This window comes from Hyperoodon ampullatus, assembly GCF_949752795.1.
Source record: "Hyperoodon ampullatus genome assembly, chromosome: X".
In the NCBI taxonomy this organism is placed as follows: domain Eukaryota; kingdom Metazoa; phylum Chordata; class Mammalia; order Artiodactyla; family Ziphiidae; genus Hyperoodon; species Hyperoodon ampullatus.
Window position 1 is genome coordinate 25693481 of NC_136913.1, and position 20362 is coordinate 25713842.

Genomic DNA, 20362 nt, shown 5'->3' on the forward strand with positions numbered 1-20362 from the left:
AACTGATAGATGAAGAAGTCAGAACATCATTACAGATATATAGATGGCATGAGCAATCCTAACAATCAGCTTGACCTAATTGACATTATACACTACTCCATCCAACAACAACAGCAGAATATACATTCTTCTCAAGCTCACATGTGACATTCACCAAGCTAGACCACATTTTCTTTTTCTTTTTTAAAATTGTTAAACAATTTTTATTGGAGTATAGTTGATTTACAATGTTGTGTTAGTTTCAGGTCTACAACAAAGTGAATCTGTTATACATATACATGTATCCACTCTTTTTTAGATTCTTTTCCCATATAGGCCATTACAGAGTATTGAGTAGAGTTCCCTGTGCTATACAGTATACACACTACTATACATAAAATAGATAACTAATAAGGGCCTACTGTTTACACCACATTTTCATCCATATCTCTGTCCATAAAACACCATTAAACACACCTTAACAAATTTCAAAGTATACAAATCATACAAAGTATGTTCTCAGATCACAGCAGACATTAGAAATCAATAACAGAAATATATCTGGAAAGTTCCCAAATATTTATAACTTAAACAATACACTTATAAACAACCCATAAATCAAAGATTTCTTCTTTAAAATTTATATCAAAAATTTCTTCTTTAAAATTAAAATTTCTCTTGAAATCTAAAAATTTCTTGAAATAAGTGAAAATGAAAATACAGATTACCAGAATTTGTGGATTGCTACTAAACTACTGCCTAGAGAGAAATTTAGAGGATTAAATGCAAATATTAGAAAAAAAAGAAAGCTCTGATGCAAATAACCTAAGAGCCCACCTTAGGAAACTAGAGAAAAAAGAGCAAATTAAACGTAAAATGAGCAGAAGAAAGGAAATAATAAAAAATAATTATAAATAAATGAAATTTTAAAATAGGAAAACAATAGAGAAAATCTGTAAAATCCTCAGTGACATCAGTAAATTTGGTAAGTCACTAGCCAGGATAACCAAGAAAGAAAATAGAGAAGACATCAGCTACCAATATCAGGAATAAAAGAGGGATCACCACTCCGGATCCCAGAGACATTAAAAGGATTTTTATCAAAATGGAATGTTATGAACAGCTCTATGTCTACAAATTTGATAAAGATGAAATGGATTAGCTCCTTGAAAGGCACAAACTACCTAAACTTATTTAAATTGAAATAGATAGTCTGAAGAGCCTTACGCCTATGAAAGAAATTTAATTAATAGTTAAAAACCTTCTAAATAAAGGAACCTTTAGGCCCAGATAGTTTCATTGATGAATTCCATTAAATATTTAAGGATGAAATAATACAAATCGTCTGCAATCTTTTTCAGAAAATAGAAGAAGAGAGAAGCACTCTCAGTTTTTTTTTATGAGGCCAGCATCACCCTAAGCCCAAAGCCAGATAAAGATATTACTGGAGAAGAAAACTACAGACAAATACCTCTTATGAACATAGACAAAAAAATCCTTAACAAATAATAGCAAATGGAATTCAGCTGTATGTAAAAGGAGTAATACATTATTACCAAGTAGGGCTCATTTCCAGAATTCAAGCCTAATATAACAGTTATAAATCAATTAGTGATTTCATCAGATAATAGACTGAATAAGAAAAATGTTATCATACCAATAGATGTAGAAAAATAATTTGAAATTTTTAATACCCATTTAGGATAAAAACTTTAAAAAGTAGGTTTAGAAGGGAATTTCTGTAACCTGATAAAGAGTACATAAAACCTATAGCTAACTTTATACCTAACAATGAGGGAGTGAATGCTTTCCCCCTAAGACTGGAAATGAAACAAAGATGTCCTCTCATTACTCCAGTTCAATATCATGATGGAAGTCCTATCCAGTGCAAGACAAACAATAACAAATAGATAAAAGGTATACAGAGGGCTTCCCTGGTGGCGCAGTGGTTGAGAGTCCTCCTGCCGATGCGGGGGACACGGGTTCGTGCCCCGGTCCGGGAAGATCCCACATGCCGCGGAGTGGCTAGGCCCGTGAGCCATGGCCGCTGAGCCTGTGCGTCCACATCCTGTGCCCCGCAACGGGAGAGGCCACAACAGTGAGAGGCCCACGTACCGCAAAAAAAAAAAAAAAGGTTTACAGATAGGAAAGGGATACATTAAAATTATATATTCTTTGCAGAGGAAATGATTGTCTATGTAGAAAACCACAAAGAATCTATAAAGAAAGCCTCCTGGAACTAATAACAGTATAATTGCTTTACCATATACCAGCAATTAACAATTGAAATTAGAAGTTTATAAAAGCAAAAACATTTACCAATGCAAAAAAATGAAATACTTAAATATAAATCTAACAAAATATATACCATATCGATTTGTGGAAAACTACAAAACACTTACCAAGAGGATCTAAATAAATGGAGAAATATTCTCTGTTAATGAATTGATAGACTCACCATTATTAAGATGTGAATTATTTCTAACTTAATCTATACTTAATGCAGTCCCAATCAAAATCCCAGCAACTTCTTTGTAGATATAAAAAAAAAAACTGATTCTAATATTTATATGGAGTGGCAGAGGTCCTAGAAGAGCCAACACAATGTTGAAAAAGAAGAATGAAGTTTGAAGACTCACAGTACCCTATTTCAAGGCTTAAAATAAAGCTGTAGTAATCAAGACAGCATAGTATTGGTGAAAGAACAGACAAATAGATCGTTGAACCAGAGAATTGAGAGCCCAGAAATAGTCCCACACAAATATAGTCAACTAACTTTTGACAACGGTGCAAAGGCAAATATCAATAAGTGAAAAATAATTTTTTTCACCAAGGAGTGCTAGAGCAATGGATGTTCATATGGGAAAAAATGAACTTAGTCACAAACCTCACACCTTACACAAAAATTAACTCAAAATAGAGTATATATCTAAATGTAAACTGCAAAACTATGTAACTTCTGGAAGAAAATACAGGAGAAAATCTATGACTTTGGATGTGGTGATGAGTTTTAGATACAATAGCAAAAGCACAATCTATAAAAGAAAAAAACTTATAAGTTGGACTTTATTAAAATTAAAAAGTTTTGCTCTGTGAAAGATACTGTCAAGAGAATGAAAAACTAAGCCACAAATGGAGAGAAAATATTTGCAAATCACATATCTGATAAATGACTTGTATTTGAATGTACAAAAAACTCTTAAAACTCAACAATAATAAAACAAGGAACCAGTAGTGATTTAAATGGTATCTCTAAAAAGAAACTGTTGAAACCTATGAATGTGACCTTATTTGGAAAAAGTATTTGTATATGTAATTAAGTTAAAGATCTCAAGATGTGATCATCCTGGATTAAGGATGATCTACCCAAGGACAGGTCCCATAAGAGAAAGACAGAGGAAGAATTGAGACACAGACATAGAAGGGAAAGGCATGTGAATATGGAGGTGTAGGCAGAGATTGGAGAGATGTATTTACAAGCCAAGGAACATCCAGGAATTGCTGGGTAGTTACCAGAAGGTAGGAGAGAGGTCTGGAAATGGATCTTCCCTTAGAGCCTCCAGAAGGAACCAACTCTTTTGACAGCTTGATTTCAGACTTCTCGCCTTCATAACTGTGAGAGAATAAACTCCTTTTGTTGTAAGCCTCCCAGTTTGTGTTATTACAGATGTTCTACAAAAATAATATATTACCTTATTTTAAAAGTGGACAACAAATATCTCACAAAAGAAGATAGACAGATGATAAATAGACATATGAAAAGATGCACAACACAATTTGGCATTAAGGAAATGCAAGTTAAAACAACAATTTTTTACCAGTACACACCTACTGAAAGGCTAGCAAGGATGCATTTGGATCTCTCACACATTGATGTTGAAAATGCAAAATGGTGCAGCTATTTTGGAAACAGTTTAGCGGTTTCTTAAAAAGCTAAACATTTTTTCTGATACAATCCAGAAATTGTGCTCCTGTTTATCCAATTGAATTGAAAACTTAATGTCAACACAAATAACTGCACATAAATGCTTACAGCAGCATTATCCATAATTACCTTACCAAAAACCAAGATGCCTTTAATAGGTGAGTGAATAAATAATCTGTGGTACATACATACAATGGAATACTATTCAGCAATAAAAAGTAATAAACTATCAACTCCTAATTCACGGGATAACATGGATGAACCTTAAATGCGTATTGCTAAGCAAAAGAGACCAATCTGAAAATGCTACATACTATACGATTCCATTTGTAAGATATTCTGGAAAAGACAACAACAGAGACAAAAAACAGGCCAGTAGTTTCTAGACGTTTTTTTGTCGGGGGAGGAAGTGGTTGAACAAATGAAGTACAGGGGATTTTTTAGGATAGTAAAACTATCTTTATTATATTGTAATGATGGATATGAGACACTATGCATTTTTTAAAGCCCATAGAACATTAGAGAACAAAGAGTGAACCTTAACGTATGCAAATAAAAAATCAGTTCAGAGATCTAGGTATCCCAGGATGGAATGCAGACTATGACAAAAAAAAAAAAAATCTAGCTGTTTACAAACGTATGAAATAACATCAATGAAGAGTATGGGGAAAAGGAGTGCTGACCTAAGTAACTCTGGAAATGAGTGGATACTGCAAGACTAAAGAAAAAAGGAACTGTATATAGATACTGTATTCTAGTTGGTAAGGTTCTCAGAAGAGTATGGGCTAACAATCTGAAATCAATATACATGTATACTGGGATTGAGTAAATAAGTATACGGATAGTTGGAGCCAATTTTCTCACAGAGGTAAGCAGGGGGGAAGGCTAGAATGAATCAACGTGATACTAGATCAGAGTTGGAGACATCAGTATGACTCATGTGTATCTTAATATAGATACAAATGGACAGATGTATAAATAATTATAGATATATATGGGTACATGGGCTAGTATACAGACATTTTCTAAGTTCTATCTTCTGAGAGGGCTTAAAAGCAACAAGACTCTAACAGCAAGGGAACAACATGAGTGGGAAAATAAACCTAATACTGTATTATAACCCAAAGTATAAAATAAATACCCGTGAGTCTACATTGCTATATATAAGTGACTGAATGAATAAATAAATCAGAGAGAATAGAAAACTCTTAAGTAGAGAATAATTCCAAATAATTTATATAGCTACTCCACCCTCAAGGAGGTGGGGCATAACTCCCCACCCCTTAAGTGTGGGCTGAACATAGTGACTTCTTTCCAAAGGGTACTGTATGGAAAGGAGGAGGAAAGAGTAACTGTACAGTGGAGAAACTTGACAAACACTACCTTAGGTAGGTGAACAAGGTGATATCATCAGTTGTTAAGTCATGTGGATAGTGTGCCCTTGATATAATGTGATGAAAATGGCACTTTATTCCTGAGGCCTGCCTCTTAAGAACCCATAATGCCAGTCTAATCATGAGAAAAATATCAAAGACATCCCAATAGAGGGGACCTTCTGCAAAATACTTGACAAATACTCCCCCAAATTGTCAAGATCATCAAAAATAAGGAAAGTCTGATAAATTGTCACAGTCTAGAGGAGCCTAAGAGAAGTGATGTCTAAATGCAATGTGCTATTGTGGGTGGGATCTTGGTCCAGAAAAAGGACATTAGGAAAAAAATGAAGGAAAACTGAATGAAGTATGGACTTTTGCTACTAGTAAGGTATCAATATTGGTTCAATAGTCGTGACAAATTTATCATACTAATGTGATATTAAGAATAGGGGAGAGTGAGCGCTGTGTATAAGGGAACTCTCTGTACTACCTTTGCAACTTTTCTGTAATTAGAAAACTTGAAAATGTTGAGAATAGCTAACACAGAATTTAATTTTAATGTTTAATTCAATCAATCTGGAGTTATTACAACAACTTGGACATCACATATCAACTCCAATCATTTTTTTAATTTATTTTTTTTACAGTAGGTCCTTGTTGGTTATCTGTTTTAAGCATAGCAGTGTGTACATGTCAATCGCAAACTCCCAATCTGCACCATTTGCAATGATTCTCTCCACCCAGTCTGTAAAATGTTTACATACCTGGTGCCAGCTGTCTACCCCAGAGAGTATCTGGTGGCAACATAGACTACTGAATACACGTTTGCCTTATGGCTGCAAAGAACTCAGGAACCAAGGGAGGCAGTCTAAGGTGGGGATAGCATCTAGATTATTTTTTAATGTTCTAGCCCCACCTTCAGTGCTGGAAGGGCTCTGTACACAGAAGAAATAGCTTTTGTCATCAGGCATCAAGAGAGCTTTCAGCCCTGGTACACTGGCAAGGATGCACAGAACCACCAGAGTAGTGAAGAGATGTAGGTTTCCCAGAATTCATTAATATTATCACTGCATGACAGGGGGGAGAAGATTCCCCATGTTCTGTCCTTCTGTTCCCTTTTTCCACTATCTGCCGAGCTCTGAATTCAGAACCCTGACTGCCAGCCTGCCCTGGGCTATCAGGACTTGGTTTAGTATGTCGCCTCTCTCATGGATTCTGGAAATTTCTTTACCCCCCAGGCCTCCTGGTGCTCCTTACTAGTTAAGGATATCCTGTCTAGAGTCTTCCTGGGGATCTAGTCATTCTAACCAAATCCTTGCTTCTTAAAGTAATTGAAAAGAATCTTATTGACATAGAATTTTAAAACACATGCCCAGAGATATCCCAGTACTCAAGATACCTTATAAAAATCCTGCTTTGTATGGATGAGGAATTAATTAATGAGGAATTATTTTTTGAGTAAAATAATTAGAAAATGGAAATACAAAATAAAATAACATTGAGGATATATATTCACATAAAAGATTGATCAACATTTAAAGTTGATCAAATAAAATACCTGTGAGTTTATGATATTTATATACATTAATATGTGAGAGTATAAATTGGTACAGTATTATTGAAACAGAACAGCAGTGATATTCATAAAAATTTACAATCAACACACTATTTCCACTTCAACCCAATGTTCATTTCTATGTCTTTCCATAAGAAAAAATACACATTTGCCCAATAATTTATATTTAACGATGTTGGTATCAGTTCTATTAGTTATAGCAACAAATAGAAAGCAACTTATGTGCCCATCAGGAGAATGGTAAATTTAATTATGGCACGTACACACTTTAGAATTATTGGGGGTAGTTAAAAGAGTGAGATGGATCCATATGTGCTTTCACAGAAAATCCTGCACTCATTTCATTAAGTGACAGGGACAAGAGGCAAAACAATATGTACATCATTATCTATGTATGTTAAAAAACTCACATTGAATTTTCGTACTATATCTATGTAAGAAAAAAGCCCAGAATATATTTTAATATAATATATACAACATTTAAAAATTATGGTTACCTGTGAGTAAGGCTGAATCTTGGAGGATGAAATAAGGAATGGGATTTGGATTCATCCATATTTTTCTAGCATCAAGAATATATGCAGTATTTCTATTGTAATTAGTATATTTAAGACGGACAACAGAAATAATTGTAGCTGTGTGTTATTCAGATAAAGTATCTGTTAGCAGAAATGTAGGACGAAGCCGGAAACCTGAATGACAACACTTCAAAAGTTTCTCTCTCCTACACGTAAAGCTTGCCTTGGTTTGGCCAGTGTCTCTGCTGTCACGTGACCCAGGGATCCAGGCTGCTTCCACCGTGTGGATCCACATCTCAGCACAGGCTTTGCATGTTTGCTGCTTAATTGAACAGAAAGCATCGAGGTAGCACACTGACTGTCAAATGCCTTGGTCTGAAAAGGACATTGTTTCTGTTCATATTTCAGTGGCAAGGGTAGTCACAAAACCCTTTCTAATACAAGTGGACTGGATGATACAGTCTTGCAATCTCTCCACAAACAGTTAACAGAGTAGGAGATCATCAGTAAAGTACAACACTTACAATTTGTATACAAAAGCCCTCTTCATTCTTGGAGAAGTTTCTGAGAAGGCAAAAATTGCCTTGCAACCCTCCAACTTTTTCTAGTGTCTGCTATGTGACAGGTGTTTTCAGATACAGGCTCACACCAGTTTTCTAAAGGACACTGTAAATCTCAGCAGGGAGGTGTCAGTCACCTTTTGTCACTAAATAGTACCTTTCTGCACTTACCTTTACAGTAGTCTCAATACACTGAAACTTTTCTTCTTCCTTTTTCTGCATGGTCAAAAATCACAGCTTGTGAGCCTCTGCTGCCCATCACCTGATGAACATGCCTGAACACTTGTACAGGTGTCTTTAGGCACGCTGGAAAACCAGGGTTTTCCTCTTGGGCAGATACAGGCAGGAGTCAGGAAAATGATGGTCAATTTTTTTTTCTTATCAAAGGTGGCATGTCCACCAGGGAGATATGTTCTACATTGTTGGTAGACTGAATAATTGCTCCATGAAGATGCCCATACCTTATCCCTGAAACCTGTGAATATGTTATGTTACATGGCCAAAGGCACTTTGCAGATGTGGTAAGGTTATGCAAACGACTTTAAGATAAAGATATTATACTGGAATACCTGGCTGGACCCCAGGTAATCTAATGACATGACCCCTTACAAGCAGAGAACCTTCTCTGGCTTGCTGCAGAAGAGAGATGTGGCGGACAGGGAAGTTCAAGAAATGCCAAGCATGAGAAAGATTCAAAGTTTAATTGCTGACTCAAAATATATGGGCCCACATGTGAGGACAGGGGAGAGGTATGGAGAAACCGTGGCAGCTCCAGCTGACAGTCAGCAAGAAAACGGGGCCTCGGTCTTATTATCACAAAGAACTGGGTTCTGCCAAAACCTGAATGCTTTTGGAAGGAAATTGTTCCCAGAATTCATGAGGAGAGGTCTGGCAGCTGAAAGCTTGACTTGGGCCTTGTGAAACCCAGAACAGAGAAACCAGCAGAAGCAACTTGGATTTCTCACCCACAGACATGTGAGAGAATAAATTTGTGTTGTTGTAAACTGCTAAATTTGTGGCAATATGTGGAATACTGGCATAAACTTCTGGAAGGGCTACAGGGTCTGTTAGAATCCAGTCTAGGCAGATGGTTGTGACACAGTGATTTCCTTGGTCCTTCCTCATCTACCATTTAGAAGGGAGGCTTTGGTTCTTTGCCACTTAGTTAAGCTCACTCATCAGTGTACAGATTCAGTGGCCAGTCTCAAATAAGTCGGCAGATTAAATTCTCTTTTCTTTCTAACCTTGTCTGCTTTCTAAAACCTTCTAACTTCAGGTTTATCTTGCAAGAACCTGTAGATCCTGTGCCTAATCTACTCACAAGCCAATTTGGAAAAAATTTTGAAAGTGTGGTGGAAGCACCCAGAGCAGATGAGCAGACTTCTAAACTTCACCTCCAAAGTAAACAACAGTGGTTGGGGCTGCTGCTAGAAGAGAGATTCCACAGTCAGGGATGGGACAGACGGGATGTCTGCAGGGAGTTGGAATGCTCTAAATCAGGGGAAAGGTGGGTGATTCTGGGTTTTTCTGTTCCACTGGAGCAGTGCAGCCTTATAAAATGAAGCAGGGGAGAGCTGGACAGCAGGTCAGGATCCAGATGTGGGCATGAGGGCACACTGGGGAAGACCCAGGGGAAGAGCGATGTAATTCGGAAAGGACTGGATCTGATCCCATGTACAAGCACTGGGTAGAATCAGCCCTAAAAGAACCCTTTGGATAGGGGCAGGAGAACCTTAGGCAAATGCAGGCCATAGATAGTCCTCACTTGGTGTTTAATTCTCATTTTCACTTTATTAATACACCTGGGTTTAGTACATTGGCTGCAGATACCTTCTTTTTTTATTTACCGGGAGACATTGTGGAGTAATAAGAAGAGAAATGAATTAAAAGATAGAAGGTTGGCCTCAGGCTGGGAGGGGTGGAACAGTGTGGGCTCTAGAGGAATTCAGACCAGGGTTCTAGTCCCAGCTCTGTCACTTACAAGCCAGGTGAACTCAGGAAAATTGCAAAACTCTGTGAGCCTCAGAGTCTTCATCTGTGAAATGGACTTGATAAGTAGTCCTCTTGCCCTTGCTTCACATATATCATGTAAATAGGAATGTTGGAATGTAACTTATGCAAGACACTGGCACAGTCTCTGGCATTTATTGGGTTTTACTAAACTTTAGTTATTACTATAATTATTTTCACCCTAAAACCTACTAACTTCCCCCTCTGGTTTATTATTTTTTTAATCCAGGAAATATCATAGAATTTGTAGCTCTCTAGGATATGGCATAAGAAATCAGCCAATATGTTGCTTAGCATGTTAAACTAAGTTACTTGCTGTATAAATTTTCTTAGGATATATTATTTATTACTGGTGTGGGGGACCCTACCCAGTTTGATGCAACTCAAAATTCCTGAAATTTGTGTCAAAGTCTATTTCCATCCCTCCCTTATATCTTCCCTTCCATCCAAAACACTTGTGTTTGCAATTACTTTACCTCCATCACAAATCTAGTTCTAACTTAGAGTTTACCAAATTACATCCCAGATAACCTAATTAAAATGCCCATCTATTGGATGGACTATGTCTCTCCCAGCCCAAGGCAAAGATTGCCAGCACAGTGGCTTCTGAGCATCCTGCCTCATATAAGTATCACCCTTAATTCTCAGACACTCCCTTGTTATAATGTGCACAAATCACCTATTTTGTGGACTATGTTCCCCCACACTGGAAAAAGAGCACAGGCCCTATTCCACTCCCGCCCCAGGTGAAGATCGCTCTGCTTTATACATGGTCTTGAAGTAACTGCTAAAAGCAGCTTTCCATTCCAGGCTTTGGTCTCTCAATCTGAGACACATCATCTGAGATTTTAGTCTCTGCCTACCGCTCAAACAAACTCATCTGACCCACCACGCAGCTTAATTAAAATTACCTCCCACTGAAGGGCTTGCAGTTTCCCAAGGTCTCAAACCCTTTTACCATGGGATATTTACATTTCACTACAATTAAAACCCCCAAGTCCTCACACCATCTTTTGACTTGTCCTTTTAGTGGTAGGGGATATCTTACAATATTTCTTACATCATAGCTGCTCCAAGACTTTAAAATTCTACTTTAAAATTCTATGGGCAGGAATGGTTCTTGTTCATCTTAGTATTCCCCATACTAACAGGGAGCTTTGCAAAGATTAGATGCTTAGTTATTGTTAAGGGAGAAAAAAGTGGGCCACTGAAAAAGAGGTCTAATTTATTACAATATTATTTCTCCAATATTAATAATAATAAATATTATTACAATAATGTTTATTACAATATTATTTTATTTATATATATATTTATCATGTTATGAAATAACAGACCAAAAGTGATAAATGAAGCCAAGAATTTATCATCTTTTATTTATTTCTCCATTTCTTGACCCCAACTATTACATTGTTGAATTTTTCACATTTCCAAGGAAATGCCTCGTCTATTGCCATGTTATCTTATTCCAAATTACTAAATAAGGTAGAACTTTTCCAATTAGTTTTATGAAATAATAAAACTCTTACTCTTAAATCTCATTCACAGCAATCAGTGTTTGAGCAACATCACTCATAAACTGGGATTATGAAGCTACTTAAACCTTCTATTAAAAGGAACAATACTTTCAAAAATTATCCAAGTTACTACATGGAACAGAAACACAAATATATGTTATACACTACGTTGTCTGCAGCCCCACCCCAACCTTCTACTACTTAGAATGTGGACTTCTCTTTTTAACAACAATGTGAAGAATCTGCCTCAGACTCTGTTGGGGCGGGAGGAGCTGCTGGCTATGGCCCTGGAGCACACGCTGGCCAGGGCAGTAGTGCCAGCCCTGGCTGCAGTTCTGGCTCAGGCTCTCTCTCCCTCATCTCTCAAAGCCTCTTCATACCAGGATGGGAAGGCACTGGGGACCGTATCATGGATCTTGGCCAGAACCTCCAGCACTTTCATCTTGCTGGTTTCAGTGTGGGCTCTCGGGCCCCACAGAAACTCATAGCGTGGAGGATCACTGTTGGGCACCTGACAGTACTCCAGGTACCTTTCCCGCACTACATCTTTGGTGATAAGCTTCCTGGGCTCCCCAAAAATGAAGTGCTTCCTCCCCTCATATAACCCCATCACATTCAATATTTGCCAGACTTGCTCCTCAGTGGCACAATTGCCCTTAGTCAATATCACACCCAGAACAGCCATTAACAGGCCTGTCTTGGGAACCTCTTTATCATCGCTCAGGTTTGCATCATAGCTTGGTTCTGGCTTGTTGACAAGGACATAGATGGGCCAGTAGGGATCCACTTCCTTCAGGTCAAGGCCAGAGATCATCTCCAGGTGCTCAGAAGCTCTCTTGAGGATCTCAAGGAAGTGGTTCCTATAAATCTGGATTATATTTCTCAGCATGTCTGCCTTGGTAATAGGCTCTTTCATTTGATGCTTGTACAGCAGGTAGTACACCAGTATAACCACCTTCTCATCCATATGGCCTCTGTAGATGGGCTCAGTGTATGAAACAGCTCTGGCTCTCTGACCCTGTGGATTGCAACATGACCAAGCAATAGGTGAGTTTTTGGAAATAGCTTTGCAATGAGGAGGGGAAGAAGACGGGAACTCTTCTCCCCCTCTCACAGTGGCCTGAGCACCTACCAGATCCTCGGGCTCGTCTCGGGCCTGGCAGCATTTCTCATGGGCACAGAGCTTACTCTTCTGACCCCGAGGCATGATGACTTTCAACAAAAGCAGCAGGCAAGTGGCGGGTGACTCAGTGACCTAAAGGAAAGAGGATGAGATTGCTGGGCCACTTCAACAGGGAGATAGATACAGCCTTGGCCTCTACTGAAGGCCGCCTCTGCAGGTTTCCTTGAGGGCACTGTTCTAGGAGCCCACAAAGTTCCTATTCTCTAATTTGCCTCTTCCCTGAGGACCCTGTGGAAATAACTAGGGTGTACCTTAACTCCTACCTACCAAATCTGCCTGGGGCTCACTGGGGCTTAGAGCAGTGGCTCTGTTCCGAGTTAACGAACAGAGTGTCATCACTTCACTTTTGGCAAGCCCTGGGGTTCCTGTGCTCTACTGGTCTGATGCTGACCCCTCATTTCAAAATCCTTGTCACTCTGAGACCCCAGAAGTGGAAATGAGCAGAACTTCATTGTACCACACTTGCCTGGGGATGCACAGGGAAGAGAACCTATCTATCCTTGTGGGACCCTCTCTATCCTTGGATGATTAGCGGTCTCAGTCCTCACTCAGTGCCCTCACTTTCGCTTCTGGTAGGGCTTGGGACTCCTCCCTCTGCTGACATAAGACCTATACTCTCAGAGCAAGGCCCTCAAATCCTGAAAGTCCTGAGGAGGAGGTTAGGGAGGCCTCAGTCTAACCTATCTGCCCCAGGTACCCTCGGGGCTAATGGCATGGATAGGATTCTCTGTGACCCCCACTGTTCTGAGGCAGGTGGTCCCCCCGGTCCTCACTCGGGATCCTCACACTGGTGGTTGGGAAAGCTTGGATTCCCTCCCTTTAATGACCATGAGGCTGCCGTCTCAGCCCAGACTTCGTCTTGCTGAGAGTGCCCGAGGAGCACACGAGGGGATGCCTCGGCCTCACCCCCTTACGGGAGGCCGCTTAGGGCTGACAGCGGTGGTGGGGCTTTGCGAGGCCGCCTTTGTCAGGGGTGGGAGTTCCCCAAGACCTCACTCGGCGCCCTCGCTGTAACAGGCCGCGGGGCCTGGATGCACCTCCCATTCTCGAGTGTTCATTCCCCCACGAACACCAAGAGACAGACGTCGCCTCTACCCCCATTAAAGCCTGGGACCCGTCTCGCTGTTGGTCTGAAGCTGACACCCTGCTCTGCCCTCATCCCCTCAGGGGAAATTTTGAAGATACGTACAGGTCGTTCCGTCAGATGATTGCCGTGCAGGTTTTCTCAGGGCTGAGAGCAGGGCGGAACTCTCTGGGGAGCCCTTTAATCTGGACTGACCGGTCCCCTCAATCCTAACTCTGGGTCTTTACCGTAATTCCACACAGAGCCTGGAGCTTCTCCCTGGACTGACCTGATGCTGCCTCCTCAGACACCACAGGCAGAAGTTGGCCTGCGTCACATCCTTACCCCTACCTAGGCCCCTCGCCGCGGCTGGCAAAAGAGGCTGGGCTCTGCAAGGCCACCTATGTGCCCGGGGCGGGTGGTTCTCTCAGACTTTGCCCAGGGTCCTTGCCTTTAGTCCTTTAGGGCCTGGGACCCGTCCCTCTGCTAGTTTGAAGCTGACACCCTGGTTCCACCGCCCTCACCCGCCTCAGGCCCCTCAGAGGAAATTTAGAAGGTTCTCAGAGGTTGCTACATTCCTGCTTGGTTTCTTTAAGGGCTGATAGCAGGAGCGGGGCTCTCTGGGAGCCTCTCTAGTCTGCGACGGGCGGTACACTCACATCTAACTCAGGATCTTTCCTGTAATTCCAGGTAGAGCCCAGAGTGCCTCCCTTAGCGTACAAGACACCGCTCCCCTCAGACCTATGCCTTCACTTCCCTGAGACCCCAAGGCAGATATATCAGAGTGCACCACTTCCGGCCAGCTTTGCCTGGGGTCTCCCAGGACTGACATGGGGCGAGGGGGCGGGGTTCTATGGGTTCGACTTTGTTCTACGGGTGCGGATTCCCTTGGAATTCACATAGGGTTTTTTTTTTTTTTAAACTCCGGGCTGATCCTGTGTATCCTCCCTCTGGTTAACTAGACTGAAACCAAGGCCCTCCATACATCGCTCTCCAGGTTTCAAAGGGTGAGGTGAAGGGACTTCTTGAGCCTCACAGCCATACCGGGGTTTCCCAGAGCTGACACCAGGAGCAGGCCACTCTGCTGCCCACATGTTCTGGGGTTCCTTCAGAAATCAAACAGTATTCTCATGTTTACTTCTGTTAGTGCCTGGGACCTACTCTCCATTGAGCTGACACTCAGGTCCAATGCCCCCAACTTTTTGAGTCCCCAGAGGGGAAATGCAGAAGGCACTACTTTAGGAAATCCCTGCACAGAACTTGCCAGGACTGAAAGCAGGGGTGAGGCCCTGGGGTCCACTCTTCTGGGGTGCGGGGTCCCCTCAAACTAAATCAGGGACCTTACCTAAACTCCAAGCAGAGACAGGAACTCTTCCCTCTGCTAACCTGATGCTGCCCACCTCAGATCAAATTGTTCACATCCCTTAGACACCCAGAGACAGAATTCAAGGGAAGCCATTTCCAGCCACCCTTTCTGGAGCTTCCCAAGGCTGACAACAGGGATGGGCCTCTGTATGGTGGCACCTTCTGTTCTGGAATGGCTGGTCCCTCTGACCTCATTCAGAGTCCTCACCTTTAATTTTGTTAGGGCCTGGGATTCCTCCATCGGCCAGCCTGAAACTGACAGGCTGGTCCACTGACCTCACTTCAGAGTTTGATTTTACTGTATTTACTACAGATCACTGTGATGATTTCAGGAATGGCTGGAACAGAATTTTCTTTTTTTAATTTTAATTCAATCATGTTAAACCATAAGAGTTATTGCCATAAGAGAGATATAGCTTTGGATTCCACATATATCTGTCATCCCCAGTCCATTTAACAAGGAACTACACAAACTACATGGTTCTCCATCTGCCCTGTAAATGTTTGCATTGTGGGCCAGCTCCCTACTCCAGTCAGTATCTGGTAGCAACACAGACCACCAAACAGAGCCAAAGTACTTCTGCCCTCTGGTGTGCAAAGAAATCAGGAACCATGGAGGCAGTGCAAGCTGAGGATAACGCCTGAGTTGTTTTTCAAGGCATGTCTATACTCAGCCCTTTATTCCCAGAGTCACTGAGGTAATTAGCCTTAGGGAATTCCTCCTCCAGTTTCCCCCTCCTTGCATCTGCACACCCCCTTCTACTCATTAGTAATACTTGCCCACTTAAAAACTGACCTGGATCACCAACCAATTCCATCCACTTGCATAGCCTCAGCCTCAGCAGTAGGAGGGCCACATACATGGGGAGAAATAGTCGTCTCCCTCAGGCATCAAGACAGCTCTCAGCCCTGGTACACTGGCAAGGATGCACGGAACCACCAGAGTAGTGAAGAGATGTACCCTCCCAGAATCCGTCAGTAACCTCACTTGGTGGATGACACAGGTGAGCTAGCTATACTCTGCCTGACATTGGGTAGGGGGATTCTAAGGGAGGGTGGGGTATCAGGCGTGCCTCTGGTACTTTGATCCAGTAGACCTTCCCACTCAGACCACTCTACAACTTCAGGGTGATAATGATGATCCAGAGATTCCCTAGCCTTTCCATGTAAGCTGTCCAGTACCCTCCACCAGATTCTCCACCTCCTCTCCTCCTTGTACCTTTTCCACCTTTTGCTGAAGTCCATATACGGGTCCCCGACTTCCAGCTGCCCTATAGGCTCTCTGGACTTGTTTCAATATTTGATCTCTCTCATGGATTCTGGAAATTACTCCCCCCATCCCACCATCACCCCTCCCAACATCCTCCTGATGTCCCTCACGTAGTGATGTTTTCCTGTCCAGGCTCATTTCCTGGCACCTGATCATTCTGACAAATCCTTGCTTCTCAAAGTAAAGGGAACATTTAGTTGACATATCAGAATTCTTAAAGCATGCACCTAGGGCAATCGTGGTACTTAAGATATCACTGAAGAAACTTTGCTTTATATGGGTGAAGGACTAAATTAATTTTCTGCTCGATCTATTTAGAAAATAGGGAAATAAAAATTAAAGTAACAGTGAGATGATATATTTTCAATCAAAAGTTTGACCAAAATTTAAAAGTTTGATAAAATAACAATGAGAGCTTAATTTATTCACATACATAAATATGTGAGAAGATAATTTGGTATAGCATTCTTGGAACAGAATATCAGCAATATTCATAAAAGTTTACTATCATAACACTCCTTCCACTTTAACCTAATTGCACTTTTGTACATCTTTCCTATGATAAAACATGCACATTTGCCCGAGGTTGATGTTCGATGATGTTGATGTCAGTTCTGTTAATCATAGCAGCAAATGAGAAACAACTTGTGTGTCTGTCAGAAAGAGAATGGTTAAATTAATTACAACACATACACACTTTAGAATTCTAGGGAGTAGTTAAAAGAGCGACACGATCTATATATGCTCTCACGGAAAGATCCTTCATTCATTTTATTCAGTGACAAGGGCAAAAGTCAGAACAATAGTGTTATACATGTATTTTAAAAACTTACAGTGTATATTTCTAGCACAGGTATGTAAGATTAGGCCTGGAATAAATGCTAAAATATTACACAGAAGAATTTTTAATGCAGTTACCTCTGGGCAAGGATGAATTTTGGACGAACATGGTAAGGAAGAGGAATTGGAATTTCTTCCTATTGTTAGAATGTTTGTTTGTTTGTTTTTGTTTTTGTTTTTTACATCTTTATTGGAGTATAATTGCTTTACAATGGTGTGTTAGTTTCTGCTTTATATCAAAGTGAATCAGTTATACATATACATATGTTCCCGTATCTCTTCCCTCTTGCGTCTCCCTCCCTCCCACCCTCCCTATCCCACCCCTCTAGGTGGTCACAAAGCACCGAGCTGATCTCCCTGTGCTATGCGGCTGCTTCCCACTAGCTATCTACCTTATGTTTGGTACTGTATATATGTCCATGCCTCTCTCTCTCTTTGTCACAGCTTACCCTTCCCCCTCCCCATATCCTCAAGTCCATTCTCTAGTAGGTCTGTGTCTTTATTCCTGTCTTCCCCCTAGGTTCTTCATGACATTTTTTTTTCTTAAATTCCATATATATGTGTTAGCATACGGTATTTGTCTTTCTCTTTCTGACTTACTTCACTCTGTATAACAGACTCTAGGTCCATCCACCTCATTACAAATAGCTCAATTTCGTTTCCTTTTATGGCTGAGTAATATTCCATTGTATATATGTGCCACATCTTCTTTATCCATTCATCCAATGATGGACACTTAGGTTGTTTCCATCTCCGGGCTGTGGTGAATAGAGCTGCAATGAACATTTTGGTATATGTCTCTTTGTGAATTATGGTTTTCTCAGGGTATATGCCCAGTAGTGGGATTGCTGGGTCATATGGTAGTTCTATTTGTAGTTTTTTAAGGAACCTCCATACTGTTCTCCATAGTGGCTGTACCAATTCACATTCCCACCAGCAGTGCAAGAGTGTTCCCTTTTCTCCACACCCTCTCCAGCACTTATTGTTTCTAGATTTTTTGATGATGGCCATTCTGACTGTGTGAGATGATATCTCATTGTAGTTTTGATTTGCATTTCTCTAATGATTAATGATGTTGAGCATTCTTTCATGTGTTTGTTGGCAGTCTGTATATATTCTTTGGAGAAGTGTCTATTTAGGTCTTCGGCCCATTTTTGGATTGGGTTGTTTGTTTTTTTATTATTGAGCTGCATGAGCTGCTTGTAAATTTTGGAGATTAATCCTTTGTCAGTTGCTTCATTTGCAAATATTTTCTCCCATTCTGAGGGTTGTCTTTTGGTCTTGTTTATGGTTTTCTTTGCTGTGCAAAAGCTTTTAAGTTTCATTAGGTCCCATGTGTTTATTTTCATTTTTATTTCCATTTCTCTAGGAGGTGGGTGAAAAAGGATCTTGCTGAGATTTATGTCATAGAGTGTTCTGCCTATGTTTTCCTCTAAGAGTTTGGTAGTTTCTGGCCTTACGTTTAGGTCTTTAATCCATTTTGTGCTTATTTTTGTGTATGGTGTTAGGGAGTGATCTAATCTCATACTTTTACATGTCCCTGTCCAGTTTTCCCAGCACCACTTATTGAAAAGGCTGTCCTTTCTCCACTGTACATTCCTGCCTCCTTTATCAAAGATAAGGTGACCATATGTGCGTGGGTTTATCTCTGGGCTTTCTATCCTGTTCCATTGATCTATCTTTCTGTTTTTGTGCCAGTACCATACTGTCTTGATTACTGTAGCTTTGTAGTATAGTCTGAAGTCAGGGAGCCTGATTCTTTCAGCTCTGTTTTTCGTTCTCAAGATTGCTTTGGCTATTCGGGATCTTTTGTGTTTTCATACAAAATGTGAATTTTTTTGTTCTAGTTCTGTGAAAAATGCCAGTGGTAGTTTCACAGGGATTGCATTGAATCTGTAGATTGCTTTGGTTAGTAGAGTCCTTTTCACAATGTTGATTCTTCCAATGCAAGAACATGGTATATCTCTCCATCTAGTTGTATCATCTTTAATTTCTTTCATCAGTGTCTTATAATTTTCTGCATACAGGTCTTTTGTCTCCTTAGGTAGGTTTATTCCTAGATATTTTATTCTTTTTGTTGCAGTGGTAAATGGGAGTGTTTTCTTGATTTCACTTTCAGGTTTTTCATCATTAGTGTATAGGAATGCCAGAGATTTCTGTGCATTAATTTTGTATCCTGCGACTCTACCAAATTCATTGATTAGCTCTAGTAGTTTTCTGGTAGCATCTTTAGGATTCTCTATGTATAGTATCATGTCATCTGCAAACGGTGACAGCCTTACTTCTTCTTTTCTGATTTGGATTCCTTTTATTTCCTTTTCTTCTCTGATTGCTGTGGCTAATACTTCCAAAACTATGTTGAATAAGAGTGGTGAGAGTGGGCAACCTTGTCTTGTTCCTGATCTCAGTGGAAATGCTTTCAGTTTTTCACCATTGAGGATGATGTTAGCTGTGGGTTTGTCATATATGGCCTTTATTATGTTGAGGAAAGTTCCCTCTATGCCTACTTTCTGGAGGGTTTTTATCATAAATGGGTTTTGAATTTTGTCGAAAGCTTTCTCTGCATTTATTGAGATAATCATATGGTTTTTCTCCTTCAGTTTGTTAATATGGTGTATCACGTTGATTGATTTGCATATATTGAAGAATCCTTGCATTCCTGGAATAAACCCCACTTGATCATGGTGTATGATCCTTTTGATTTGCTGTTGGATTCTGTTTGCTAGTATTTTGTTGAGCATTTTTGCATCTATGTTCATCAGTGACATTGGCCTGTAGTTTTCCTTCTTTGTGACATCCTTGTCTGGTTTTAGTATCAGGGTGATGATGGCCTCGTAGAACGAGTTTGAGAGTGTTCCTCCCTCTGCTATATTTTGGAAGAGTTTGAGAAGGATAGGTGTTAGCTCTTCTCTAAATGTTTGATAGAATTCACCTGTGAGGCCATCTGGTCCTGGGCTTTTTTTTTTTTTTTTTTGCGGTACGCGGGCCTCTCACTTTTGTGGCCTCTCCCGTTGCGGAGCACAGGCTCCGAACGCGCAGGCTCAGCAGCCATGGCTCACGGGCCTAGCCACTCCGCGGCATGTGGGATCTTCCTGGACTGGGGCACGAACCCGTGTCCCCTGCATCAGCAGGCGGACTCTCAACCACTGCACCACCAGGGAAGCCCTGGTCCTGGGCTTT

The 20362-nt window shown here is 40.6% G+C and overlaps 1 protein-coding gene across 1 annotated transcript in view; it reads right to left on the reverse strand.

Annotated features, from left to right (window-relative positions):
- Nucleotides 1–20362, reverse strand: part of LOC307069603 (uncharacterized protein) — a gene marked incomplete at both ends in the record, with an annotated part of 55694 nt that overhangs the window by 29486 nt on the left and 5846 nt on the right. The window contains 2 exon segments of the mRNA XM_079727985.1: nucleotides 7585–7696; nucleotides 11842–12716. Coding sequence (XP_079584111.1) covers nucleotides 7585–7696; nucleotides 11842–12716 — 987 coding nt within the window.